This window comes from Chroicocephalus ridibundus, chromosome 12, assembly GCF_963924245.1.
Source record: "Chroicocephalus ridibundus chromosome 12, bChrRid1.1, whole genome shotgun sequence".
NCBI lineage: Eukaryota > Metazoa > Chordata > Aves > Charadriiformes > Laridae > Chroicocephalus > Chroicocephalus ridibundus.
The window spans coordinates 9,469,170-9,496,867 of NC_086295.1; the positions used below are offsets into that span (position 1 = coordinate 9,469,170).

Genomic DNA, 27,698 nt, shown 5'->3' on the forward strand with positions numbered 1-27,698 from the left:
AAGTGGCTAAGAAGCTTAAAGCATGCTTTTCTGTAACTCATGTGTTTTTATTCTCTCATGCTGTAGCTATCAAAAGAGTCTTACAAATAGCATCACATGGATTACTGCTGATGGATGTGTCATACACACAAAGCCAGGAGGCTTAAGCCTTAGCCTTCTTTCATACAAAAATATGTGAAGGCATTGGTCCCAGAGGACAGAAATAATTGTTCCATGAAATGGTTTACAGGGAAAGGAAGAGCAAAACGTTAATGAAGGAACATCAAAGGTCTGCTGTTCTTTGAAGGAGGATAGAATGCAGATACAGCCACTCACGTGCCATATAAACACAGGTCTCGGTACTAACAGTCAGGCTTTCCATTCTGGAATGGGCGCTGTGTCAGAAGCCAAGGACCAGAACATTTCTAATTTTTGCAGAGCAGCAACATTGTCTTCAGCTGGTACAGGCAGTACTTGTATCACTTAACAAGAAACTCACGTGAGGAAAAAACAAACCACAGCAACCAGAGCCTATACATCTGAAGGCACAGAATTCAGGAAGTGTACTTCCTGAACAAACTTTCATTATTTTATGAATGAGTATTGAGAGCCCTCACGTGAAACTGTGTTTAGAGGGAATGTAAAAGAAAAGAGAATCTCTTAACTCATTTCTGCTGAAGTGGAAGGGCTCCAGCACAACTTTGTGAAATTGGACCCCTGTGAGTAGGCCAACCATGGCCTGTGGGCTACAAGCTGGGCATCGCTATCCTACAAGCTCCAGAGGCTTAAGTAAAAGGCTGGTCTCAGTCTCTTTCAGAGGAAGAGCTAATCACAAGCTGACCCTAGCAACAGCATCATGGACAGACAAGGTCCTTTTATGATATAAAAAGTTAAATGAACAATACAAATGTAAGGCCACAGCAGAGGTTAAGGGAAAAGGATGAACCTGAATCATACAACTTACACCTTTACATAGCACGAGTTACTTCTAGCTGCATATTACACACAACAGTACTACTAATATAAGATTATGCTAAGCAAAGTCACGAAAGAGGGCTGCACAAAATAATGCATCACCAAGAGGGTTTAATAGCAGCAGAATCAAACTTTGATGCTGTTTTTTAAAACCTGTCCCACACATCCTTACAAACTACTCTTCTTATATGACTTGATTAACGAACGCAGTTTTTGTTCAACTGGTTCCATCTATTAAATCAGGTAGAACAGTTTTGTCAAAGGGCTAATTGGAAAGCTAAGGTTAATCTAAACCTCATTCTTTTGAAAATGCTATTGAATTTTCTTATTACAACCAACTTTTGTTTTTCCTGAGAATGTGTTAAAAGTCAGTAACAAATCAAAGAAGAATTTTTCTGGCAACCACTTTTACCACCAAAATTCCAGTAAATTTTAGGGACAAAGATCAAAATCCAGCCTTAGAGAATGCACTCCCATCCTGTCCACCAGCAGAGTAACATGCCCTAGAAATTGTAAACCAGAAGCTGCTGAGCAGCTTAGACAATGGGAGGAAAAACAGTCATGAAAATCATACTTATCTTCTCTGCTGCCATTTTTATTAGCCCTCAATAACTGCCTGAGAACATTTGCTTAATTTACAAGTCAAAATAGCACAAACTTCACTTCTGGCACTGAGAGCAAAACTGGATACCTGAAACTCAAGCTGCGCTCTTGCAGCTGTGTAGATCGTTACCAGTAAGAGGTTCACTGACCAGCAATTAGCTGGCAATTCCAATGATCATACAGATGCCACGTCCTGTCAACAGAACTGACAGTAGTTTAAATATGACTGAGTCAATAAACTAAATAAATAAGGCTTAAGTGACACAGGACATCTGTTAGCTGGGCTGCTACTACGTATAACACTCTCTTGACTTAGTGGAATTGCATTTGCTGGTATCATCCCATCTGGTTTGGGAGACAGACTACAGCTATATGTGGTTCACACCGAAAACCAAACTGTGCAAGTTTCCTATATGCCCTCTATGTGAAAATACAAGAGACGCAATGCTGCTCCTTCTTGCCCATCTTGAGTAGCAGTGACAGGCCCAGCACATGAACAAGCCTTTGTTGGGACTGACAGGAGCACTGAACATACCAGCACCACTAAGAGCCTTGTCCGGCTGCTGAGATGCCAAGAACAAGAAACAGAAAGAGAAGAATGTCTGTGCCTCTGCTGCTCTCTGCAAAGGCCGGCAGGAGCAGTGATGCAAGCTTGCCTAGCACAGCTCAGCACTGCCCAGTAGCTGGCTTGGGGCAGAATATAAGGAATGACAGTAAAGAAAATCCAAAACTATGCCAGCAAGAGCAATCAACATACTGCTGCATTTTAAATTGGGAATTATGCTTAAATTTAGCTACTTAAAAACAATGGTAACTAAACTGATTAGAAGCCAAATTAACACCTTTCACACAGATTTCTGTGTGCAAAGAAGACTGATACTGAAAGGATAGTAATGTCCTTTTGGAACCTTTCAAGACACTGGAAGATATACTACACAAGACATCTCACCTGTCCATGGCAATAATGTAAGGGAAGGAAAGAGAAGTGTGTCAATAGTGAATCAAACACTCCATGGTTTCTATGGGGATGACAGAGTAAGTCAGGATGATGTGCAGCAGTTCTGATCTTTCTATGTCCTACTACGGTAGGCAGAAGCATAAACGCACTGAGGTCTGATGGATGCTGCTCCTATAAAGATGAGGTGTGCATGCAATACCCAGGAAATCCATACCAGCACCATGACAGATTTCTTACAGGTCTATTTGTTTTTCAGCTGCATAGCAGTATCAGAACTCAAACAGGGCCTTGCAAGTGAACGTCTCTTTCAGCTTCAATACCTTCTACTATGCTAGCAATGTGATGTGGTCTGCATGAGAGTTATCTAAAAATTCAGGGAGTCATGCCTGCAGGAAAATATGTTTTTCTTTCTGCTAAGTAACGGCTCTAAGATTTTCTCAATCTAGCATCAAAGATGCAAGAAGATCCTTGTTTTCCAGAAAGCATAAGGTACTGACAAGCACCAGAAAGCTTACTTCCTCCCATTGAGAAACTGTGTGAAAATACAGTTAAGAAATATGAGAGAAGGTGGTACCAGCAAAGTCCAGGAGAAAGTAAAAAAATCTACCTGCTCAACAAGTATTACACTCCTGCATGCTACGTTAGGATTATAGCTAAGCATCTTTCTCTTTTTGTTGTATTTTTACAATGGCTGTCACTGAAAGTCTCACTAGTAATAGAAGCAAAAATGTGACAGATTCTTGTAAACAAGTAACAGAGACAGCTGAAAAACTGTTGCTGGCATTAGTTATACCGGGTTCTTTAAACATTATGTTAGACAGCATGTAGAGAAAAAAATAAATGTATTTGGCCTGATCTCCTCCCCATTTACAGCATACAAATAAATTAAATTATCCTAACATAAAACTACCAGCTTAGGAATACTCCAAATTTAATTCAAACTAAGTAAGCACTTGATCTTCATTAAAGGTGGCATTCTTACAGCTCAAGTCATAGGAAGAGCTCTTGTCATGGTACTACAGGGATAGTTAAGCATCTGGCCAACCGGGCAAGTTTTCAGGATACAATTACAGTCCCCAGCTAGATTAAAATCACATATACAGACATAATTCTACCAAAACTAATACAAACACATGTACCACTTCAAAGGGAAGGCCAGAGTCTCGCTGGCAGGGAGTGATACAGTATCTTGTCCTACAGTGCAGATGCAAAAAATAGAGGAAGCTGCCAAAGTACTTCATAGTCACATCCCTATCATTTTACTGGGCCAGTCTCTACATATACACTCATTTCTTGACTTCTTCCATTAATTTCATTCTATGAATTGGTTGTTTTCTTCACTGCACCCAATTTTCTGCATTTCTGGTGATGGTTAACACACATCAGAGCATTATTTCAAGTACAGACTACTGAGAGATTCTGAATTAATACAAATTCAATATAAAAATGTCATGGTTACTCACCCAAAGAAACAACAGCTACACTTTCTGGTAAAAAATGAAGACGGTATTTTATCAGTAAATGCACCAATATGATGCAGATAGCTGTGAAGGAAAAAATATAAATTGTAGATTTAGAACTGTTAGAAGAGAATAAAATAGGCTTTTAAGTACTATTTCTAAAACACACGCAGCAAAACTACTCCTAATGATTTAGTAGAAATACACTGTACTTTAATGCAGACTCAAACTGGTGTTTACTTTAAAATGCTGTAATAGAAACTGCAGCATTTCAGAAGCTGACTAACAAGCAACTCACACATTTGGCTGCCAACTGCCAGACTACAGGAGCAATAGCTTCATCGTGTATCCCAAGCAAAGTTTTTATTCACCTGTCAATCAGTATTACTGAGTTTCGTATCAATTTCCTGCCTGTTAAACATGAAAAATATGCATCCAGTAAAGACATCTGTGTTAAAAGCTATGGATCTGTCTTTGGGATACATCCATAAAGACATCCGGACAATACAGATTTCCAGCAAACTCCCATGCAAGCACAAACATGCTTTCTATTTAGCAGATCTAATCATCAGCTCCTTTCTACCAGCTTTTGACTACTTTCCTTTGGCAATAAACCAAAAAGCAACCATAGCCTAAGAAGTAACTCCCACCACTATAAATATTATGGCAGCCTGGTATATTCTTTAGCTGTTGGTCACCCATTCCTTGAGTGACACTGCTCAGTTTGTATCTGGCAGCATACCATCTGCTCCAGGCACTTCCACATATCAGGAGTATAACAATCAGGCAAGTGTTCTGGACAGGCTAAAAGAACATTTGAGTGTTCCCTTAAGGAAGAGCACAGTAAAAGCATATAACATAACAGAAGGGAATTCATGGATCACATGAACATGGCAGAATAGAGGCATGACTTTGAAAGTGAAGTGGTGTTTGAACAGATAAACAAGCCATAGAAATCTGAGGTCGGAGACCTACTCGTGCTACTTCAGGCACTTTAAATGTGGGGCTTGGCTTTGACACAACACAGTTCAGAATGGATCTGCTTCTGGGACTATTCCAGTTTAGAAAATGTTAAAGGCCATTTTACAGCTCGTGACATTCAGATTTAAGAGTATGGTATACACATGCATTTTCATTCTTCCTACACTCTTAAACCAGAGATTATGAATGGGAATAACTATGAACAATAAGCTTTTATACTGGCTTTACTTTGTTCAGGGAACTCCCCTGACCTGAGGGTGATGCTTTTAAGATCCATTAAGTTATCAGACTAGCATAAATAGGCTGGAACACAGCCAAAAAAAATCATAGCTCTGTTCTAGAGAATACAATTTTACCATGAATGGCACTTTTAAAATCCACGAGACACACATATTCAGAAATTGTATTTTAATCTTAGAAGTCTTTCAGTCTACTGCATTTTACTTTGGTCTCTTTTTTGTTTGTGTTCAAATCTTAATATGCCATTTAACTCTGGGAAAACATTAACCCTTTTTGAAGACAGACAGATACTTCAGAAATAAGCAGAAGCCTTCTACTTTTTGCTGCACTTAATAGTAGTTATTTATAGGAGACAAAATTTTATTTTTTTTTACACCCAAATGATTTGCTGAAGTTTCTGCATTGCTGTCAACTCTGTACCTATTATTTTCTCCATTTGCTACTGGAAAGAATAACTACTTAGAAGACTAGGTGGCCTGTCTTTCATAGAAAAGTCTCTCAGTGTAGCTTGCTTTGGAGGAACCAAGCACACAAAGGAGAACAGAAAAACCCTTAACCCTCCATGAAAGTTATGTTATTGTTACAGTTTTGACTACAGCATTGCTCTAAGCAATGAGAGATAACTACACTCTATTAAAGAAAGGTAACAGCCCAGACTTATAGAAAAGTTGAGCGTGCATCTGCCATTCAAAACACCTCTATGTGGCAATCCATATGTTATTATTGTACTCTTGTAGGAATGTTAGACAGTAAGAACAGACAGGAAGATACTGAACTCTAGTTCTTGTGCATGTAAATCTGACTGCCTTCTATTGGCTTATATAACGAAATATCTGACGGCTGTCCATAAGCACTAGAATTAGTTAAATTGATGTCTAGTACGCTCTCCTCAAAGACAGCTGCAAGCACTGTGGAGTATTCTGACAGTGTCTTTTTCATACATGAACACATGCCATGTGCTTGACAAAGAAGGCAAAGGCAATTAAACGTCGTGTTTGCACTTTGAGACCACAGTGCAAAAGTTTGTAATGGTCCTCAGCTTGGGAGGATCAGGCAGTTATATACTCAACTTTCTAAATCCCTGTGCCTGTACAATATTCAACTTCACAGAGAGAAAACCACAGGAGAAATAAAATGCTATGATTTTGAAAGCTGGCCTATGTCCTCAGATATGGCGTATGATTAACAGAGATTAAAAAACTTTCATCATTCACCTAATACAAGAAGACTAAAAAAAATTGTCATGCCACTAGATTGCTCCTCTTGCTGTGCTTGGACTCCAGTCTGAACTGGAAGGATAGGTTTAGCAGGTGTAGGTACCACCAGTTTGGTAGTAGCAGCCAGCGTAGTGTGGAGGGTGACATTGATGACTTCATAGGTGGCATTTGCAGACCTGTCAGGATAATATAATACGTGATTATACTGGATGGGAGCAGCGTGATAAAGACTTAGCCTTCTAAAGACATGCACACATGAAACCACCACCAGATCATGCTGAATTTGTACTAGTGACCAACATGTTACAGTTGCTTTTTAAACGTGTTCTCTGATTACAGAAAAATATGAAAGTTCAGATTCGTGGCGCTGATTATTGCTGAGTTCCTTCACACGCTGCAGACAACAAATACTCTGCACTGCAGCCTGGGATGCAGGTGAAAGCCTGACACAGAGAGGATGCACTAGCTCATTTAGCCTGTCGAGTGTAACAAACCCGCTGTGTCAGGCCAGCGGCACCCGCAGGGACTGCGCTTGCCAGCTCCCGCAGCCCTCCCTGCCGCGCAGGGTCGCTCCAGGGCCGGCCTCCCCCTCCCGTGGGCGGGATGTTCCCGGACCCGCTCCAGAAACAAATCAAAGAGAAGAGAACGCCGCTCCAGCCCAGGGGTAGGCACAGCCCCTCGGGCTGCCCCCGCTACACGGCGGGCCGGGCGGCCCCGCAGCTCTCAGCCGCCCCTCAGGCCCCCGGCGCCGCGCTGAGCGGAGAGGCCGGCAGCGAAGGGCTGGGGACGCTGCTCCCCGCCGCAGGCCCTCGCTGAGGTGAAAGGCGACCCCGCCGGGCACACGGCAGCGAGGCCCTGTCCCGGCAGCGAGGCCCTGTCCCGGCAGCGACGCCATCCCGCCAGCAGGGCCCGGGGGAGTGGGCCACCCGCTCCCGCCACCCGCGGCCCGCCCACCGCCACCGCCGCCGCACTCACTCCGCCATCGCGCCGACCGCCGACTCAAACCTCCCACCGCGGGGCCGCCCCGCACAGCCACTTCCGGGGCTCCTGGGCGACGCTCTAGCGAGCGCGTCCGCAGTCTCGATGGTCGGCCTGCGGGGAGGGTGGCGGAGGGGCGCGAGCGCGCATGCGCGCGGGGCCGTCGCCCTGCCAGCGGGCGCGTGATCGGGGGGGGACACTCGGGGGGGACACTGCGGGGGGAGGGGCTGTCACGTGAGCGCGGGGGCGGCTGCGCGCGCGCTGGGCCGCGAGCTGTCCTGGCGTTGCGTGGCGACGCCGCGCCGTCATGCGCGGGGGCTGCGGTGTGATGTCACCGTGCCCGCGCGGCGGCCGCCGTCGCCCCCTGTCCCCTGCCTGGCGTCGTGTCCCTCAGCCGCCATTGCCCCATGGTTCCGTGTTCCTCAGCCAGCACTGCCTGCCGCCGTGTCCCCCAGAGCCACCATCACCCAGGGGCTCCTTCTCCCTCAGCCATCATTGTCTGGCACCGTGTCCCTCAGCCGTCATCACCCCGCAGCTCCATGTCACTCAGCCGCCATCACCCCTTATCGCTCAGCACTGCCTGGTGCCATGTCCCTTGGCCGCCATTGTTCCATGGCTCCTTGTCCCTCAGTTGCTATGGCCTTATACCTTCTTCAGTTGCCGTTCTCTGGTGGCTCTCTCTGCTTCAGTTGCCATTGTCCGGCAGCTCCTTGTCCCTCAGCAGCAGTCACCCAGTGGCTCCTTGTCCCTTGGTCGTTGTTACCTGGCAGCTCCTTCTCTGACACTATTGCCTGTCTCCTTTCCCCTCAGCCACCATCACCCAGCAGCTCCTTGTCCCTCAGCTGCCATTGCCTGGTGGCTCTTTGTCCCTCAGCTGCCGTTGCCTGGTGGCTCTTTGTCCCTCAACTGCCATTGCCTGGTGGCTCTTTGTCCCTCAACTGCCATCACCCAAGCTCACAAGAAATCCCTTGTGCTTAAGCGGAGACGGAGGTCATGGTAGCACAGGGTTATTGTTTCAGAGGGTACGCTGGAAATCTGGGTATAATGACTGCAAAAGTGTGCTGGAGCATCATGTCAAAATATTCTGCGGTGCCTAAAATCACAAAATGGATCCTGACTTTTAAAATAAGACGTGTTCAACCTGCGGCTCCCCTAAGCCTTTCCGCTGTCTGAGCAGGCTCGGGAAAGCGCACAGCTGAGCCATGGTCAGCTTTTACTGCTCAGCCACAGAATGAGGATGTAGCCTTACAGCAAAAAGAGGCAAATGAGCAGTTAGCCAGTTAACACCAAGCTGAATCAGAAAGCCACTGCCTCAAAATCAGTGTCAAAATGCTCTTGAATTAAAATATCATCCAGTTGTCAGCCTTACCTGGTGCAAGTTGCAAATGCCCTCCTCTGGCACAGGCTGCTGCTGTGACTTGGGTCTCTTAAGCTCTCCCACAATCAGGTCTCACCTGGAAAATGGGGCTAATTAGCGCCTCCCAACTTACAGGGACAGTCATGGACATACATACACCCAGTCTCCCAAAGTCTGAGATGCAGGGTTGATGGCCACTATGGAAACAAATAGCATGACAGCGTCACATGCATTTCTGCTCAGTTCTGGTTTGACTTCCTTAGGAAAAAAAAAGGGATTTGTACAACTAGACGTATTAGTTTGTGTACCTCAGGTCATTTTAAAGGCCCTTTAGAATATCATCCATGCACTTTAATCAAAATGAAATTGTAGATTCATGGCACAGACACACTGATTCTCATGTTTACAGGAAAATGAAAGCCACGAACTCTAAAAAAACAGTGAGACTTAGGCAGCAGCTGTTCTTCTCTTTATGTCACAGGCGGGGCAGAGCTGGAGAACGAATGTCTGGTTTCACATAGTAAAACTGAACCCACACCTCCTTCTTTGTGCTCATCTTCTGATGTGGTTTTGTGGTGACCTACTTAGATAGTCTTACTATAGCTATAACTAAATATTTTTTTTTTTCCACACTGGCTAATTTCCGACAATCTGCAGTTTGCTAATCCCCATCTGCTTTAACTCACTCTCTCCATCCCAGTAGTGTTTGGGAGAGTTTAGAGCTCATTCATGGCTTCATTTTAGGCACATGTGAAGTGTCACACTTAAAGCTCACTGGTGCCAATGAAAACTGAGGATGGCTCTTCGCAAGGTGGTGCAAGCTGATTTCCAGACGTGATGGGCACATCTTACTCCATTTGGAATCAGGGGCGACTGTGGGCCTGCAGCGCATCAGAAGCTCAGGCTCTTCTGCACTTTGATCTCAGTTTTCACGATGCTCTGGAGTGGAAGTTACGAACAACACTTCATCCATAAATAATGAAGCTTGATCCAGAATGTGTTACACTTAAGCTGATGAAATACAGGAAGTTTCCTTGTGAATGCCGTCTTCGTTTTTTGTGCAAAAATTAAAATTCAAATTTTGCCAAGCCTTGGCCAATTTGAGTATTTCTGAAGTGCTCCAAATGTGCTGTGTCAAAGCACCAGAGGGGTGTGGAGGGTTGCATTGGTACGAACAGAGACTGGTGCAGGTCAGTCTAGGTGATTAGAAGCAGATGGTTGTTAAAAGGTGAGTTCTCAGTATTTCCCTTGACAACGTTTCTAAAAAGAAATTGGTCTTCTGCAAATTTGCATGTTTTTAGCTCATAATAACTTTGGGCATTTTTCTTTTACTTTTCTGGGAAGCCCAGTGAAAATACAAGAAGTTAAATTGAAAGGGGCTGAGGGAGAATGGGTGGGAATGTGGCAGAGAAGGACAGTGGGGCCACATGCATCTCGCCTCCGTGCAGTACGGCTTGTGCTGTGGGGCACACGACAAGAAGCAGCTCCCTGGCTGTGTAGCCCAGTCCTCCTTGCCCTGTCCGGCTAGAAATCAGAGAAAAAAATTGTTGAAAGGCACCTCTGGAGAGCTCCAGTCCAACCTCCTGCTCAAAGCAGGGCCAACTTCAAAGTTAGAGGAAGTTGCTCAGGGCCTTGTCCGGAGAAAATCTTAAAATCTCTAAGGCTGGAGAGTCCCCAGCTGCTCTGGGAGACCTGTCCCCGTGCTGCACCACTCTCAGGGTGAAGAACTTTCTCCCTCTTGTGCAGCTGGAAACCCCCTTGTTGCACTTCATAACTGGTGCCTCTTTTGTTGAGCAGCTCTGACAAGTCCACTCCTCCCTGTAGCCTCCTTACTCCCTACCTTGTAGCTGTGCTGATGCTGCTTTGGGTTAAGAGGAGCTGCATCTGTCTGCAAGGGCAAAGTTTCTTAAAAGCAAATCATCAAATGGTGGAAGATGTAGAGCCACTGGGGCAGTGTCGGTCAGGGAAAAGGGCATGGCTAGAGTCCCGTCTAATCTTCGCCTGTTGCAATGGGCTCTTGCAGTTGTCACCAGAGCGATGTTCAATGCTGTACCAGGCTGGTGCAGAATAAAGAAAATCTTAAAACAATCTTTCCTAGTCACTCGAGTTCTGCTTGGCGTGAAGAGTAGGTCATCTGGCCTAAGAACGAAAGCCAGAAATGTTAGCTGTTTTGCTTTCTCTTTGTTTTTTCCTTGCTCGTTTTGTTTTGGGGTTTTTTGGTTTTGGCCTTTGCCCGATTTTTTGGCTGTTTTTGTTCCTTAAATCTTTCAACTGGCATGATCAGGGAACTCCAGGCTTGTTTTGTTTTACTGGTCTTGTAGCTGTCATGTGCTTTTAATCATGAGAGATTGATGTAGAAAAGGGATGATGTAACTCTTCAGGATGTGAGCTGACCTTCTCCTCACTGTGCCTGCTGGCCCTGGCCAAAGGGGAACAACAGATGGGTGTTGGGGGCCATGGGAAGGGTTCCGGAAGGGTTGTGGAAAGAAGGAGGATTGAGCCAGGAAAGTAGAGGCCTGGGAACCTAGAGAAAAACAAACCCAGGACTGAACAAAAGTCAGGATCTGAAGGGGGGGGGGGGGGGGGGGGAGAAAAAAGGGAAAAGGTAGAAGGAGGACAAGGACTGCAGGGACCCCTATATGAGCAGGAAGCATCAGAGCGGCTGGAGGGATCAAGGGCTGCTGGGTGAGAGCAGGGAGCCCCAGAAGATGCAGTTGGTCAGCTACTGTGAACGGGCACTTTTCCACCGAAATGAAGTGTCATCCCTCAGAGTAGCGCACTACGGATGAAGTAACCACAGGTGATATCGAATTATAACGTCTAAAACGTTCTGCATGAAGAGATGGTGATTTTCATGTCTCATCTCTGACTCATCAGCAGGAAATTCCACTGCTTGCTTGACCTGTTGTTGCCACTGAGAAGGGGTAAGTCGGACTTACTGCCACTGAGATGACTACTGAACCAAACACCCGTCTAGCATCGCTGTACAGATGGTTTTTCAAGGACTTAGTTGCAATAGAAAGTAATCATTTTGGCAGGAGGCCTTTCAGCCTGCTTCTCACTTGCGGTTTTCTGATGCACAGCTACTGAGCATCTGCTGATTAATGTGTGCGCTGAATGTTGCTTTTAATAGATCCCAGGAATTTCACAGTTGTTTAAGCTCATCTAAGATGATGTGGCTGTAGGTAACATAGCATTTAGTTTTAATTCTTAAATTATACAGAGCAGCCTAAATAGATAGCTATGTTGAACACTGAGGGCAGGCACAGATGAGTAAGTGACCAGATGTAACCTTGTGCTGGAAACATAGGGGAGGGTGCTAATTTACAGGCACAGGACTTTGTTCTCTCGTGCAAGTGGAGGCTGTGGGCTCTGAAGAGCAAAGCCATGCCAAATTTACTGTAGGGAGTGGGTTTAGCAGTTCTGGCAGTCTTTGGTTTTGGACAGATCTGGGTTAGCTTTTTAGATTATCTATAAACACTGTGATCTCAGGCAGGTCAAACAGTCACCCTTGATTCAAGTCCTTCTGAAATAGCGAGTGCTGAACGTCCTCCTGCAGGTTGGGTAGTTAGGCAGCAGGAGGAGGCTGCCAGATGTGGTAGGGAAGGTGGAAGCACTTCACCTAGATTTACTGCAGAACTATCTTACAAGTATTTAAATATTCCAACCACCTTCATAGCTTGGCTTTATAGTACAAATCAAATATTTCCCAGGGCGTGGAGAGGGGTTCAGCTCTAAGCTCACTTGAAGCCAGATTCTGATTCTGGCGTGGAATATGGTATGGACCAAACAAGATGAGCCTGGGATTTCAAAGGCAGAATCAGCAATATGAACAATACCAAAATCAGCAGTGGCCTTAAAATGTCAGTATCTGTAGGCTGTGTGTGAGGGAATGCCTACGGCTATGGCACTGAAATGACAACAGGACACTCACTGCTTACAAAAGGCCTGCCTTTTGGGGGTTTCATCATCCCCCAAGATCGGCTCCATCATAGCTCCTGAAGATGTTGGCAGGCTGGGATGTGAATGCCGGGAAGCTGCACTGGCCTGAAAACAACCTCTGTGCAAAAAGATCATCTCCTCCCACTCCCTTCTCTCGATTTTCCTGTATTCCAGTATGAGGCTGAGAAAGAGAGAACTGGTTGTACTTTAAAAGCAAGGATGAACGATCTTTGTTATCAAACTCAGGACATTTATTTATTATACGGGAGAAGATTAAGCATGCCGCTAAGAAGGTTGGGAAAGAGTCATCCACGTAATTTGCTTGCTTTATTGCTTTTGGGCAGATCGTAAGGATTCTCATAGGCTGACTGATGAAATGCCTGAAAATTGTTTTAAACCCTTCAGTATATAGATTTGTTTTTATACCTTCCTAACGTGTCTTAGCATATATAATGTCTTATTCTTTTGTTCTCTAGATATATGCAGTAGACATATGCTTATGTGCATACATATACACGCACTTATACGTATAAATATAAACAAATATAGAGAGACAAATTCCAGGCACGAGTTCTCAGCAGATAAAGTCTCTCCTGTTGCTTTGGTATTTGTTGTTTGGAACTATAGGATGCTTGGTTTGTTTGCTTTTCATTTCATGTTTTGTCTGGTTTTGACATGCTAAATCCGGAGTTTATCCAGGAGGAAGCAGTGACAGAGGGAAACACATCATGTGGCTGTAGTCGGTGCCCAGCAAGATAAGCTGCTATAGCCAGGTGCCAAAGGTTGTGATCCACCTGCAATGCAAACAAATGGGATCAGCCCTTGCGAACAGGGACCCAAAGGGCAGCAGGAGGGAATATTCCCAAGGACACTGTTGTGTCACCTGCAGCCACAGTCAAGTGGCTGAATACATAGGCTGAGAAGACTGAACTCCTCCCTTGCCTTGGACATGGGGACCCCATGAGGAGTACCTTGTTGAGAAACGATGGCTGGCTTCTCCAGCCCTGTTTGCCCTTCAGGGAAACACAGCCCTCCTGACCCCAACCTCATTTCCTTATTTTTGGCACTAGATGCTTGTTCGTGCTGGCTTGTGCCCTGCCACGCACCAACAACCACTCTGCCGGGTAGACAGACACAGAGGACAGTCCTCATCCCCAGAGCTCACCAGCTTCCCGACAGACAGGCTCTGCTGGGTCAGTGATTCAAACATGATCAAGTGGGGACAGGAGGTGCTGTCCCAGAGACAGGACACACAGGAGTTGTCCTCCCTCGGTTTTGCTTTCGAACAGTGATTTTTTTTGCTCTGAGAACTCAGGCATTTTATGTGTTTCAGAGCTGGTGCTGTGCTTGTGTGCCATGACTCATCCGAGTCCGCTCTCACAGCAGTGTGTGATGGGCCTTCTGTCTCAAGACGTGACTCTCCCAGCGTAAATGGGTTATGCTTAGTGACAGGCTTCGTCAGGAGGCAGTTGCCATTTTACAAATGCCTAAATTGAAGCACAGAGAGGGTGGAGAAACGGCTCTGAAACAGACAGCAAGTCAACGGGTGAGCTGGGAAGCACATCTTGCAGGGTCCCCTGCCCTCTGAGCAGCACTTTATCTTGAGACCTGAAAAGGCTGGGGATATCTGCTCCCACTTTTTCACCCTAATCTCCCAGTAAACAGGTTTCTGTTTGTTTACTGGCACAGACAGCTCTCACTAACACCACTTACTTATCTGACCTTTCTGGCCACCACAGGCCACCAGACACATGGGCTGACTGCACCACGAGCTGGAGCCCAGCATGATGCAGCTCCGTGGTTGTGTCCTCTGCCAGGCCCAGGGATGCAGCCGCACTGTGTCATGCCAGCAGGTCCTGCAGGCCCTGGGTCTTCTTTCCGGCAGTGGCCTTTGAGTGCTTCTGCACAATCAGAAAATGAGGCGAGAGAAGGCAGTGATGACAAAGTACTGCCCTTTTCCATTTCTTCCTGAATGTCTTCCCCAAGTCAATCTAGTTTCTTCTTTAAATGGCTGTTTGATGCTTAATTTCAAACAAGCATTGCAAGTTCAAGCCTCCCGCACCCTGCCACAGGTGTGATTTCTGGAGTGTGTCTGTATATTTGGTGCACGTGTATCCATCCCAGAATTTGACAGCACTTTGTATGTGTGCACATGTAGAGGGGATGACAGGGAAAGAAGATGCTAGCAGTAGAAACCATCATTTGTAAATTAAGAAAAACAAACAAAATAACCAAGAATGGAAAAATCAATTATGGTCAGGCTAGAATTAGGATTTAAAAAAACAAAACACCCCCCCTTCGTCTACAAAAAGCCAGCAGAGGCCATAAGCAGACATCTCGAGAGACAAAGAACAGGGCAAGCAGATGCTGTCCTGCTCCCGCTAGCCTCTCCAGCTATTCTTCGGCATATTGAAATTGTGAAAACTTATAGTATCTGCAGCTTCCTCTGGCAGCCAGTCCCCTGTTTGCATTGGGCTGTGAGCAGAGCCGCCTCCTTTTCTGTTCTGGACTTGGCTGCCACCAGCTTCCTTGGATGCGGGTCCATGTGCTGGGGGGGACCATGAGTGTTGTGTCCGCCTTCGCCCTTGGTGGCCAGACAGCAGCTGCTTCCCGGACAGAAGCCATTCATCATATGGGAGGTGAAACCCGAATAACAGCTGCAGGAAGCTTGGCCTTGCCTGTCCCCTGCTTTCCTCCTTCCCACAGCAGTCCTTCACTGCCTGCCCCTCCGCCGGTGGTTGTTTTTAATGCTGAATACCATTTTGTTGAGGGCAGCGTTTAGGTATTCTCTGGGTTACATTCTTGTTGACATATAAATGAAAAGTTTTTCCTCCTTCCTTATTACAGAATACCCTGAAAGCCCTTCTGTCAGTGGGAATTAACAAATCCTTGTGACAACTCTGATAAACAGAGTTTTTTGTTAGTGGGATTTCAGTTACTGATACCAGCCCCCAATGAGTCCAAGTATCTGTTGTACTGTTGAGAAGCATTTGCTGTGACATGTCTACAAACAAGTGGCAATGGGAAGAGAGAACAACTGTACAAACAACTGCATTTCTCGCTCATGGCAGTAGCCTGGAGCTGCTGGGCACTCCCAGGACTTGTCGCCTCATGCTCGCACGAGCAGCCTGCTCTCGAGCTGCCTCCGAAACCTGCCAGCCCTTGCGGGAGGCAACGCAGGGCCCTTCCAAGAAGGATGCCGGTCTTCTCTGCCCTTTGCCAGTAATGGGATGGCACAGGCAACTGGGACACAGGGAGGTACCTCGGGTGGGCACTCCACAGTGTGATTTAATGACAATGTGCACACAGATGGCCCACCAGCTGGGTCTTCCCAGCCTCCAGCCTGCTCCTGCTCAGTAGCCCTGATGCTGCCAGAAGGATGGAGATCTCTGCCCAGTGCTGTTTAGCAGACCACTGGGAATCCAAGCGGTAGGACCTAGATTTTTTGGTGGGCTCTGTTACCCTGCCCACGGTGCCTCTGCTGGGAGAGAGAAGTTTCACAGGTGAAATGATGCAGGTGTCCAGCTCAGTATCCAGCAAAGTGGTAGCAGAGAGAAAAATAATAATCTGAATGTGCTGACTCCTGCTGACTCGTAGGCTGCACTTTCTCTCAGGTCCCTTTTCCATCAGAGGCAGCTGGTGGTGGTTTTTACGGGCATTCCTCTGAAGTGTCTTCCTAGAAGAATGTTCTGCTTCTTCTGTTATCTCTGTAATCCCTCATCAGGACAGCAATTGCTTTGTTGATAAAACACAGCTCCTGTTCACACCTACTCCACAAATCACTGCTGACGCAAAACAGGCAGCCCCATATCATAGAGGGGGGCATCCCTTCCCATGGCCCTCAGTCTGTCTTGGCCGGGATAGAGCAACATTGCTCCCGCAGCCTGTGGCAGAGATAAGGGGAGAAGTACAGATTTAAGAGAGGTAAAGTGAAAAAGCAACATAACAAAGATTTAACACTGGTAAAAGCAGTAACTATCTCATAAGAAAGATGGGATATATAACAAAAGAAACAGAAAGGATGAATGGAAGGAAACCTGCCTAGCCGTGGTGGGTTGGTAAGCACCCACCCAGTTGCTCGCTACCCTCCAGTGGGATGGGGGAGAAAATCAGAAAGACAAAAGTGAGGAAAAAAATAGTAGGTTGAGATAAAGACAGTTTAATAAGTGAAGCAAAGCTGCATGAGGAAGCAAAGCAAAATAAGGAATGCATTCACATTCCTAGGGAAGTGCATAGGGGTTACTTGGGAAGACAAACGTTATAACCTTGAACATCTCCCTTTCCTCCTCCTCCCCTGACCTTTTATTACTGAACACGATGTCCTATGGCACGGAATATCCCTTTGCTCACTGGGGATCAGCTGTCCCAGCTGTGTGTCCCCCCCCGAGCTTCTCACCCCCCCAGCCTCCTCGCTGCGGGGGCAGAGTGGGAAAAAGAAAAGGCCTTGACGCTGTGCTGATCCTGCTCAGCAAAAGGTAAAACACTGGGGTGTTATCAACAGTGGTTTAGTCATAAATCCAAAACACAGTACCCGAGCAGCGCTTCTGAAGAAACCCCGTTCCGCCCCAGCCAGACCCAGTCTGGCAGCGCTGGAGGAGGAGAGAGCCTGGTGAAAAAAGACCAAGAGCTGAGGGCGATGGAATTATTTATTTCCTTGGCAAGGTCATTCTCCTTGGATCCTCCCTTCTTTCCAAGAAGAGATCAGCTCTGGCAGCCTCCTTTCACCCCTGAAATGACTCTTCTGAGAGATCCATCCACTCCTCCTCTCTGCCGCATCCATCCGGCTATGGCACAGGGATTGAAGTGGGTGCCTTGCCCGTTGCTGTAATGCTGCTGCCCATGTTGCTCCCCGGCCATGGGGTGAGACGAAGCTTCCCCTGCTCTGAAAGCCAAGGGAAAGCCTGAGAGTCAGGCCTTCGGCTGATACTTACTCCAATTAATTTCAGGGACACTGCCAGAAAAATGGTTACGTGGTCTCAGAGTTTCAACTGGGATGTGTAAATCCCTCCCCTCCGTCCCAGCAAAGCGGTGCTGCCTCAAAGTGATCGATGCTGTTCTAAACCTAGAAATCTGCAGCGCTAGTGAAAACGTTAACAAAAAGCTGTTTGTTTAGTTTAAAATACCTTTACAAACGAAACAGCTTAAATCCAGGTCGTGTACAATGAATTGCACACTGTAAATTTTTTTTTTGCTGCTTTATCTGAGAAAAATATGCCCATGGCAAAGGCTTGTTGTTGTAACTAGGCACCGTTCTTAGCAATCTCGCCTGCTAGCTGCAGTCAGCTGTTGTGAATAACCAATGGAGGTTGCATAAGATGAGAAACTCTTCGAACCTGGCTGAAACCAGCTGTCACGCTGGTAATGCAGGGAGTACCTCTCTCCCCTGTGAATCATGGGATGGTGATTGTTTGGGGACACAAAGCAGTTGGGGCCAGCAGAACCATTAGGTCATCTAGGCTGGCCACCTCTGTGTCGCAGGCCACATAGTATCATCTGTCAAACCCTGTGGTGAACCTCATAGCTTGTGTTTCAGGAAGGTAGGATGTGTGGCTGACATAAAATTTCCAGAGAATTATGCTGCTTTAACTAGGTGACAGCAAGAAACAAAGAAACTATCACTTCCACTTTTGCTCTTACAAAATTCAGCCTGACTTTTAATGGGAATATTTCTGGCTGCAGTTATGTCATGTTGCCACTCAAGTTGTTCCTAACAAGCAAATATGAGCCCAGGTGTCTTGATTAAATTCCAGTTTAGGTGACTGTATTCTGCTTAGCTACAGTTTCCACCGTTTCTGTGCTAGCTGGTGGTGCTCTGCCATTCCTGCCCTGCCCTGCGTTTCGGGGACATTCTGCTCTCTTGGCTGCAGACCCTGGCGTGGGCTTGGGCTGAGATCTTGAGCTCCCTGAAAGAAACACCAGAGCAGGCTCAGCCTGATTGTGGATCACAGCCCTTGTTCAGAGGGATACACAGCACATGCAGAGCCACATATGCAAAACCAAACCAACCCCAAATTTGTCTGGCAGCACAAATGGTGCCCTGTTGCAGTATCCAGGTCGACACAAACAAGCCTGTCACACCACAAACGTGGTGTCCATCAGGACATGTTCTGCCTCTTTCATGGTCCACCCTGCCATCTTTCCCTGTGGGCGAACAGGACCGCTGCTGTCCTGTGTGGTGGACCAGGGCCTGTCTTTATGACTTTTCTGGGCAGATGGTTTATATACACTCCGCAAATCCATCGCGCTTGAAAGGTGCTGATCCATCACACACATCCAGCTGCCCAGCACCTCCACAACAAATCTGATACTTCCAGAAGGTGTTGGTCTTGCAGCACATTCGCTGTGTGACAGACAGAAAAACGCTGTGCTCTTTCTTCCTGATTTTTGCTGTGTGGCAGCACAACTAGGGCTGCCGTACAGCGCTGCCAACCAGCCTGCAAATCCCGGACTGCTTAAATAACTCCTCTCTTCTCCCCAGGTAAAACATCTAGGCTGAAAAAGAGCAAGTATCTGGGGAAATGCAGGCAGGCAGCAAGCTTGCCTAGAGGGATGGCTGCGGTTCCGAAATAAGTTGCTTCCAGGTGCCTTAGGATCCCTTGTGCTAAGGACATTAAATCAATACCTATTTCACTCCTATAGGCAGGGTCCTGCTTATGTCAACAGCTGATGCTTCAAAGCATTAAGTAATTACAAAAATGAACTGCCCTGTAGAGCGAGATATGTGGTGGATTGTCGTGACTGATGCTATGTAAACCTCCGAGGCCACTGGAGAGATACTTTGCCCTTGAATTCTGTGAAGAAAGAAGGACAAGGGATTTGTGCGTGGCACCTCCTGGCCTTGCGTGAAGGTCATCAAAGGGGTGGCTCTGGTGAGCGTTTTCCAGAATCTGAGCAGGCAGTATGTGAGCAGTCGTGCGGGTGCTGTGACATGCAGGTGTGTGCCCTGCCCTTGGTGGCAGCTCGGCTCTTTGACACTGGCCCGGACTGTTGAAATCACTCATTTACTTTCTTCTGCTCAGCAAGCCAAGCCAATGCCCCGGGAACAGGCAGTGCCGAGCCCTTGCCCTTGCTTCGCCCTGGACTTTGCTGCAGAGCGGGGAGTGCTGGGGGCCTGGAGCGGTTTGTGTTTATAGTTTGAAACCCCATATTTAAAGTCTTGCTCTTTTATCTGTTGCAAATAATCCTATATTCAAACCAACTGGCCCCGAGTTTCGCTTTCTGCTCCATTCTGGGGAATTTCTGGTTGTTAATTTTTCAGAGGCACCCAGTGAAGCTGAGTAATGCAGGGAAGCAGCCTCAGACTGCCTGAGCATGGAGGAAATTACACATTTGGTGTTCGAGAAAATGTATGCAAATAGCTTTTCCAAGGCGTTCTTATCACCATCCACATTGAAAGCAATTAAACCTCCCTCAGAGTGACACTTCCATGCAAAAAACATTATACAGCACGTCGCCAAACTCCAGCGCAGCCAAATAAATCATTGGAGGCAACGATTCTGGGCTCTGAACTGTTGTTCTCCAGATGAGGTATAAATCAGTTGCAGCAGCAAGAGCAGCAGCTGTTTTTAGAGCTGGTAAAGGTCTCTTCAGCTTGACTTCACCTTTTCTGCTCCGTCGTGCTCGCTTCTGCAAAGACTTCAGAGTCAGATATTTATAGAGCGAAAGCAGGAGTCCCACTGCAAGTGGAACAAAATCAAGCATGAGAGGAAATCATTAGGATTTCCTCAGAATAAAATAAATATAGTAAAGATGCAAATGCCCCTCCGGGGAAAAATAAAAGCATATGACACAAACGGTGCCAGTGCCAAAAGCAGGCGGTAATTAAGCTTAGAGGAGAGGGAACCCAAAAGGGTGGTGTGGATGGTTCTAGCGGATCGCTCTCATGGGCTGAGCTGCTTCCTAAGCCTTGATTCAGCAGAAGCCTAAGGCCTGCTGAAGCTGGTGACTTTGAAGCGGGTATTCGAGTGCTCTGTCTAATTGCAGGTTACGGGGAGGGGTAAGGGAGCATGGCCAAAGAGGGTGCCGCTCTCACCCGTTGCCATCACTGATGTGCAGCCCCACACGCAGTGTGTCGATGTTACCTGGCTTATGTCAGCACCGCATGGGTGCTCTGCACAGGAGGAGAAGACACAGAGTATGGTCCTGCCGCGTACCCACCATGCCGCAGCTGGAGCTCCCATGGAGCTGTGTGGTGACCATGACCAGGAGCTCTTCCCGCAGCTCTGTTACACCTTGTCTCAGCAAACATTTAGCCAGGAAGCAGGGATTGCTGTGGAGCAGGCAGCATGCAGGCAAGTGTGGGATAGCAGGGCCAGCTTTCCAGCCGTGTGGTTTTTCATGGGAACTTGGGTGACATGGGGACCTGAAAAACAAATGCCCAGGTTCCTGTTGGCTGTGGAGGGCAAAGCAAGCCTCCCCCCACTCAAGATAGCAGGAATCACATTGTGCAATATTCACTGAGCTGCTTCTGAGCGACAAACCCCAAAACAGAGCCTGACCTTGCTACGATTTTAAGAGAAATGAAAGGCTGCACATGTTTTAAGAAAGTCCTACAAGCCCTTTCCTTGTACATCAAAGGGCAATGACTACAGAGGCAACGCCTGGGTGGTCAAGAGGTTCAGCTCTTTGCCTTTCTAATTAAATATTTATTCCAGTTAATCAAAATCCAAGCTGGGAAGAAGGTTAAGATGGCTGGAAGCCTTTATACTTTACTCCAGCGAAATATCCACATATATTCACAGAATTAATTAGGATTCAGCTGTGTGGCTGGAAGTCCAAGGAGACATCCAGAATAGAGCCTTTTCCTTGGGTCACCTGGGTAGTTTGGCACTGGCAAGCGATTGAGTGAAATGGTTAAAACCCCCCCATAGTTATTGAAGGTAATGGGCATTTTTTGCTGCACCGCAGAAGAATTTATATTCTGTATTTGAAACACCGTATTTAATGTAGCTGTGGAAGATTCTTATTCACCACGCAACCATCTTCGCCGCTTGGGAATCCAATTAAGCTGTTGGCCTTTGTGAGTTAATTTTGCATTATGTAATTATGAGTTAATAGAAAGCAAATTCCTCTGAAATGTTCTTTTGTTCCTGGTTGTCCTTGTCCCCAGATTTCTGGAAGGCAGTCACATTTCTACATGGTGTGAAGCCCTGAAGTCTTTTTTACAGGTGGCTTCAATAGAGGCAGAATTTCATCCCACTTTCTTCCCTCCACTGTTGGTTTTGAAATCCAGCTGTGTGTCTGAATAGTCCAGATGTTTCTTTTCCATGCCTGTTACCTGGCAGGAGTTAGGCGGGGTTTCACCTCTGCCTGCACTGCCCTTTCATCTGGTTTTGCCCGATGTCCTTGCAGCCCTCGCAGACCAGGGAAGAGCAGCGCTCTTCCACACCATCCAAAAACAAGGCTGGCCCCAATGGAGAATTCCCTGGCATCCCCACCTTGACCTCCTGGTGTGCTGAAAATGGCCTGTTTATTTTCTGACTCTCAGGCAGTTTGGACTGTTTGGCAGTATTTTAGCCCAGCCACCATCATAACTTTTTGAGAGGAACTTTGTTAAGTGATATTTTAAAATCCGGATAAATTACTTACACTAAATTACACAACAGTTTTATTTCTTGTCTGCTGAAGTTCCATCCTTGGGAAATTTTGGGAAGTACAGCCTGATGTATTCCCTCGACAAAATATTTAGATCTCAAAGGCATTTTATGAGTCTTTGCGCAAGTCCACTTTGACTGGGATAGATCATCAGCCTTCAGAGGTGCGCTGACGCAAACAGAGGCAACAAAATCAGTTGAGTCTCTGCAAAGTGTCGTGACAAGCTTAATATTTTAGCCTGTTTTTCTATGACAGCCACCTTCCAAGTGAACATGGAGCTCTGCAAAATCATTTCTGACGATATTCCCTCCTTTTGGGAGCTATGACACATCTGTTGACTGTGGTAGAATGAGCCATCCCTATGGTTAGGCACGTGTACGGGTGCTATTAAGATCAGAGCCCTAATAGCCTTGTTAGAAAGTGTAGTGGGTGGCATAATCTGAGAACTGGTCTACAGCAATCCTGTTTGCAAGGAGCACCTTGCAGCGTTCGGTGGAGTTTTCCCATCTTAATAAACAAGTATCTCCCTTTGGTTTCCTTTCTGTTACTGCTGACACATCGATGTGAGATAAAATAGCAGCGCCCGTGGGTGGCAGTGGTCTAATACCTAGCCAAAAATGCCAGGGCCACTTAGGTGTGCTCTTATTGCCAAATTAAGTACACACCCTGTTGTGTCTTTCTGAAAACCTGCTGCATCAATAATTATGTCTATGATCTGGCACACAGCAAACGATATGCTGAGTGAGTATTTATTGCATACGCTGGGTCTGTGGGTGTACATGTAGAAAACATTTACATTCCTACTGTGCATGCATCCTTTGTGTCCTGTTCAAAGCTGGTGGTGACACTGTGTTGACTTTAAATGGAGCTGGAGCAAGCCCCATGTTGCAAAGAGACTTTTAGTAAAAAATAGAGGGAGCACATTGCTTTCACAAAGCCTAGAGCCGGTCAGCATCCAATCCACCCCAAGTCTTGGTCTCTCTCTGAGTGACACAGCTCAGGTTCCCACTTCACTCACAAACCGTCTGGCAGCAGAAACTCCAGGGGAGATCCAAAGCAGACAGCATTGCCGAGCAGCTGGAGGGCTGACACCGTGCGATGCTGACTGTCCTCACCTTTATACATGGAAGCATTTTCCTAATCACAGGATGGAATCTATTCTGGAAAGTCTCTACTGTTGGGGCTGAAGGTGCCAGAAGCTCCAGAGACCGTGACAAAGACTGCAAAATGCTAGCGAGGGATGTGACATCCTTGCTACAATCTGTCCTTCGCCGAAGTGGCAGATTATCCTCCCAGATTAGATAGTCTGCATTGAGTCTCTGAGTAAATTGACAACAAGAGATGTGCACTCAGAGTGGAGCAGCCCTTTAGTGATCTTTTCAAATCCCCAAACTGAGCCCAACCTGGCTGCCTGCTTCTGAGGTCAGCTCCTGTGTAAGGCTCTGCTGCAAACCCAGCCCTGCCTGCTCCCCGCTGGCCCGTCCAAGGTCTGAGACCTTGGGGCACTTCTTGGGCAGGTGGGTTTGCTCCTTGCAGGGTGTGAGGCAGCCCCTGGCTGCCCTCTCCCATGGCTGCTCCAGCGCCTTCGTGTCTGTGTGCAGGATCTGGCCTGGCAGACGTCTGCCCAGCCTGGCCGTGCCAGTGTTCATCAGGAGTGAGCAATGGTGGCTGACAGGTTGGTCTCCCACACACAGCACTTGAGCAACTATGTCGGTGCCACTGTGAATATGCAGCTCCGACCTCTCCAGACTGCGCATGGTGCAATAGTGTCCGTACCCTTCCTCTGAGCAGCGCAGTCGCGCCGGGGCACCCCCGAGCCATCAAAACAGAGCTCTCCCTGCAGTGATGCAGAATGCCTTTTATGTGGAGACATGCTCTAAGGGTGCAGCTACATCTTCTTGTCGGTGTAGGTGCACTGGCAGGACCTGTCCCTCCATTCCTGCTCATGGCCATGCACCAACAGACCTTACCTTCCCCTTCAGGCTGCTGGCAGAGCTGCTCAGACAAGCCCTCCTTAAAGTGTCTCAGGCACCATCAGTAGGTTAAGTTCTGCAGAAAGTGGGACTTCTTTTCCGCCCCAGGTTGGGAGGGCTGGAGTAGCTGGTGCAGGCTGGAACACAGCCAGTGGAGGACAGTGATGGGGCAGAGCCAGGCATGAGCCACCCGTGTGCTCCCTGCACCAGCCCTGCTTGGAAGTGCTCCCACCCCAAAGTCCTAACTGGGCACTGTGGAATGAGCCGAGACTTTTAAACCCCTCTTCCTCTCTCGTTTTATTTTATTGGAAGAGGGCGAAGTGAGGGAGAACATCTTTGGCTGATGTTTCATAGAATCATAGGATGACTTGGGTTGGAAGGGACCTTAAAGATCATCTTGTTCCAACCCCAATTATTGGGGTTTTTTAATCCCTTAGCTGGGATGCAACGGAGCGGCAGGGCAGGGAGAAGAGGGAAAGCGAGAGTGAGCAAAAAAAAAGGGGGGGGAAAGTGAAATGGGTTTAGTGGGGCTGAGCTGAGCCCTGGGAGCGAGGGAGAGGGGAGGTGAGTCAGAGCCAGGGCAGCGGGGCAGGCATGCCCTGGTGTGGCTCCAGGGCTTCCCTGACTTCACTGCTCTGTGACAGTCCCCATTGCGGCAGCCTGGGCCTGGGAGCGAGTTTCTGGGTGGCTCCTCCAGCTATGTCATTGCTAATTAAATATGTTCAAAAGGTTAGATTATTGGTTGCGACGATGTCTCACCTTTGACCATGTCTGCATCAAACAAATCATAAACCAACCGAGAAATCTTCTTGGGTTTCCTTGCCCAGGGCATTCTTTTAGGAGTTGGATGAAAGCTATTTTGTGAACAGCAAATCTCGCCGCCACTTGGCCATGCAGTTCTGCTGGAGTATTGTGGGCTCTCAGAAATTAATAGGGCTCAGGATTTAATTTATTTCAATTAAGGTGATGGTGGAGTGGCAATCCTGGAAAACAAGAACGAGTACCAGTTTCCTCATTCCTTAAGTTAACACAGCTCATGCAGCCTCTCTGGGGAAATCCCTGCTTTCCTCAGCCTCCTGGCTCTTGAGGATCCCCTGTCCTCGAGATCCTTCTGCACCTTGGCACATTAAGAAAGTGAATGCCTTACCTTTTAAAGAGAGATTTCCACTTTTCTACTAATCCCTGCTTTTTTTTACTTTACCTTCATTTTTATCTCCTCCCTACTCTGGGAATATATGTATCTAGCAGGACCGTATTTCTCTCCCATTTGTCGAGCGTGGGAACTGTTTTCTTTATTTGTCCTTACTGCATCCAGGCTGGAAGAGGGGCTAATCCTTCCCCAGATTAATGTGATACACAGTTGTACTGGGAGAACCCTTTATCCTAGTGTCTAGCCCCAGGCTGACGTGGGGCTGACGCTGGCCACCCCGCAGCCAGGCAGTTGCCATCGGGCTGGGCAGTCGGAAGTTTGGGTTGAGCAATGCCTCGTTCCCTGCCGGGGAGAGGCTCACCCCTGGGGTGCGGAGGCAGTCGGGGACACACCAGGCATGTCCTGGCAGATGGTCTGTCCCCGTTTCCCACTCCACGATTCCTGGAGGTGCCGCTGCCTGCTCTGCCCACCCTGGGTGGAGGCAGCCGGCCCCTGCCTACGCGCCTGGTCCACAGCCCGCCTTCCCTCCCTGGGCCTGGAGCCCAGGCTTGGTTTTCTGCTCTGTCTGTTGGTGGAGTAAGGAATTACCTCTCCCTCTGTCCTTGCCTGAACAAAGTCTGATTTCCACAGATCCTGCAATAATAAATGAGGCAAAAAACACAGCTCTATGGGTTGGACTGGGCCCCATCTGCTCTGCAGTTACTTCTCCTGGCTCCCTTGATGGGGATGGCATTTCTTCTCTCCCATTTTTTCATTTTCAGGCATCTCCATATCTCCTTCCAACTCCTCCTACACACAACGGAGGAACTGCCCACAAACATGTGCAAAACTACTTAATTACTCTTTAACCGACCAGGCTGCTGATTGCTGCCAGTGTTGATTATTGCATTGACCATGATGACTTCGCCCTCTCTCCACTTCCACCCATCTGTGCCCATCACCTCCTCTCAGGCTGCGCCTCCTCCCACGCAGTGTCTGGGGGCACCCAGCGCTTGTCCAAACAGACCCCTGCTGCCTGGTGGGCTAGGGGGGTCAGCCCTTGATCTCCTGGTGCCGGGTGTCCCAGGTCCATTACCAAGTGTTCCAGGAACGTGTCTGGGTGCCCTGGACCATTGAGTGTCTCTAGACCATTGCTGGGTGCCCTGAGCCCTTGCTGAGTGTCCTGGACTATTGCTGTGTGTCCCAGGACCACCAGTGGTGTCCCAGGACCATGGCTGTGTGCCCTAATGTCATTGACGGGTGTTTCAGGACCATCAGTGGGTGACCCAGGACCACGACCAGATGTCCTGAGGCCATTGCCCAGTGTCTGAAGGCCACCAGTGGTGCCCTAGATCCATGGCCAGGTGTCCCGAGGCCACTGCTGGGTGTACTGAAGCCATGGCTGGGTGTCCAGGGGCCATTGCCCTGTATCCCAGGCCCACCAGTGGCACCCCTGGTCCATGGCCAGGTGTCCTGGGGCCACTGCCCGGTGTCCCAGGCCCACCGGTGGTGCCCAGGCCCCCCAGCGGTGCCGCAGTGCCGCAACCGGCGGCCCCGGGAGCGTTGCGGGCGGTGCGGGGCGGTCCCTGCCGAGGACCCCCGGCTGCCGCAGCGGCAGGACCGGCGGCGGCGGCGGGAGTTTGCAGCCGGTCCCCTCGGCGCCCCGCCCCGCGCCTCCCGCCCCGCCCCGCCCCGCCCCGGCTCATTCATGCGGCGGCGCTGGGCGCGGGCGGCGGCTCGGAGCGGCCCCGGCGCGGCGCCTCCCGCCGGGCCTCGGCGCATGTGAGCGGCGGCGGCGGCGGTGCGGCGGCAGCGGCAGGGCGGCGGCGGCGGATCGGCCATGCGGTGGCCCCGCGGCCCCCGCGGCGCCTGGCGGCTGCTGCCCCGGCGCTCGCTGCTGGCCGCGCTCTTCCTCTTCTCCCTCTCCTCCTCCTTCCTCTACTTCGTCTATGTGGCGCCGGGCATCGGTAAGCGGCGGGGCCGAGGCCCGGGGTGCGGGAGAAGGGGGTGGGGGTACACCGTCTGCCGCTGGAAACGCTGAGTAATTCGCGCCCGGCCGGCCCGGGGGCCGCGGCATCCCCGAGCGGAGAGGATCGGCCCGGGCCCGGCGGCGCTCCGGCGGTCGGCGCCGGGCAGCGCGTCTCCGCCTCCCGCCGGCGCTGGAGAGAGCCCGCAGCCGGGGGATGGGGGCGCTTTCCCAGTGTGTGTGGGGGTACCCGGTGCACACCCGCGCCCCTCCGGGCCGGCATAGGCGGGGGCGCCGGTCCCGGCGGCGGGAGGTGCCGGCCGCGCTCCCCGCGGGGCTTCCCCGG

The 27,698-nt window shown here is 48.6% G+C and overlaps 2 protein-coding genes across 2 annotated transcripts in view; one reads left to right on the top strand and one right to left on the bottom strand.

Moving 5' to 3' along the window:
- SLC9A8 (solute carrier family 9 member A8) overlaps positions 1-7,510 on the bottom strand; it is a 29,315-nt gene extending 21,805 nt beyond the window's left edge. Inside the window, exons 1-3 of the mRNA XM_063349898.1 lie at positions 7,389-7,510; positions 6,411-6,589; positions 3,979-4,059 (exon numbers count right to left, since the gene is read on the bottom strand). Of these exons, the coding sequence (XP_063205968.1) occupies positions 3,979-4,059; positions 6,411-6,589; positions 7,389-7,396 (268 nt within the window). The 5' untranslated portion in view covers positions 7,397-7,510. The remainder of the gene's footprint in view (positions 1-3,978; positions 4,060-6,410; positions 6,590-7,388) is intronic.
- Positions 7,511-27,120: 19,610 nt separating this feature from the next.
- The window catches only part of B4GALT5 (beta-1,4-galactosyltransferase 5), a 39,623-nt gene continuing 39,045 nt past the window's right edge, over positions 27,121-27,698 (top strand). Inside the window, exon 1 of the mRNA XM_063350234.1 lies at positions 27,121-27,353. Within this exon, the coding sequence (XP_063206304.1) occupies positions 27,227-27,353 (127 nt within the window). The 5' untranslated portion in view covers positions 27,121-27,226. The remainder of the gene's footprint in view (positions 27,354-27,698) is intronic.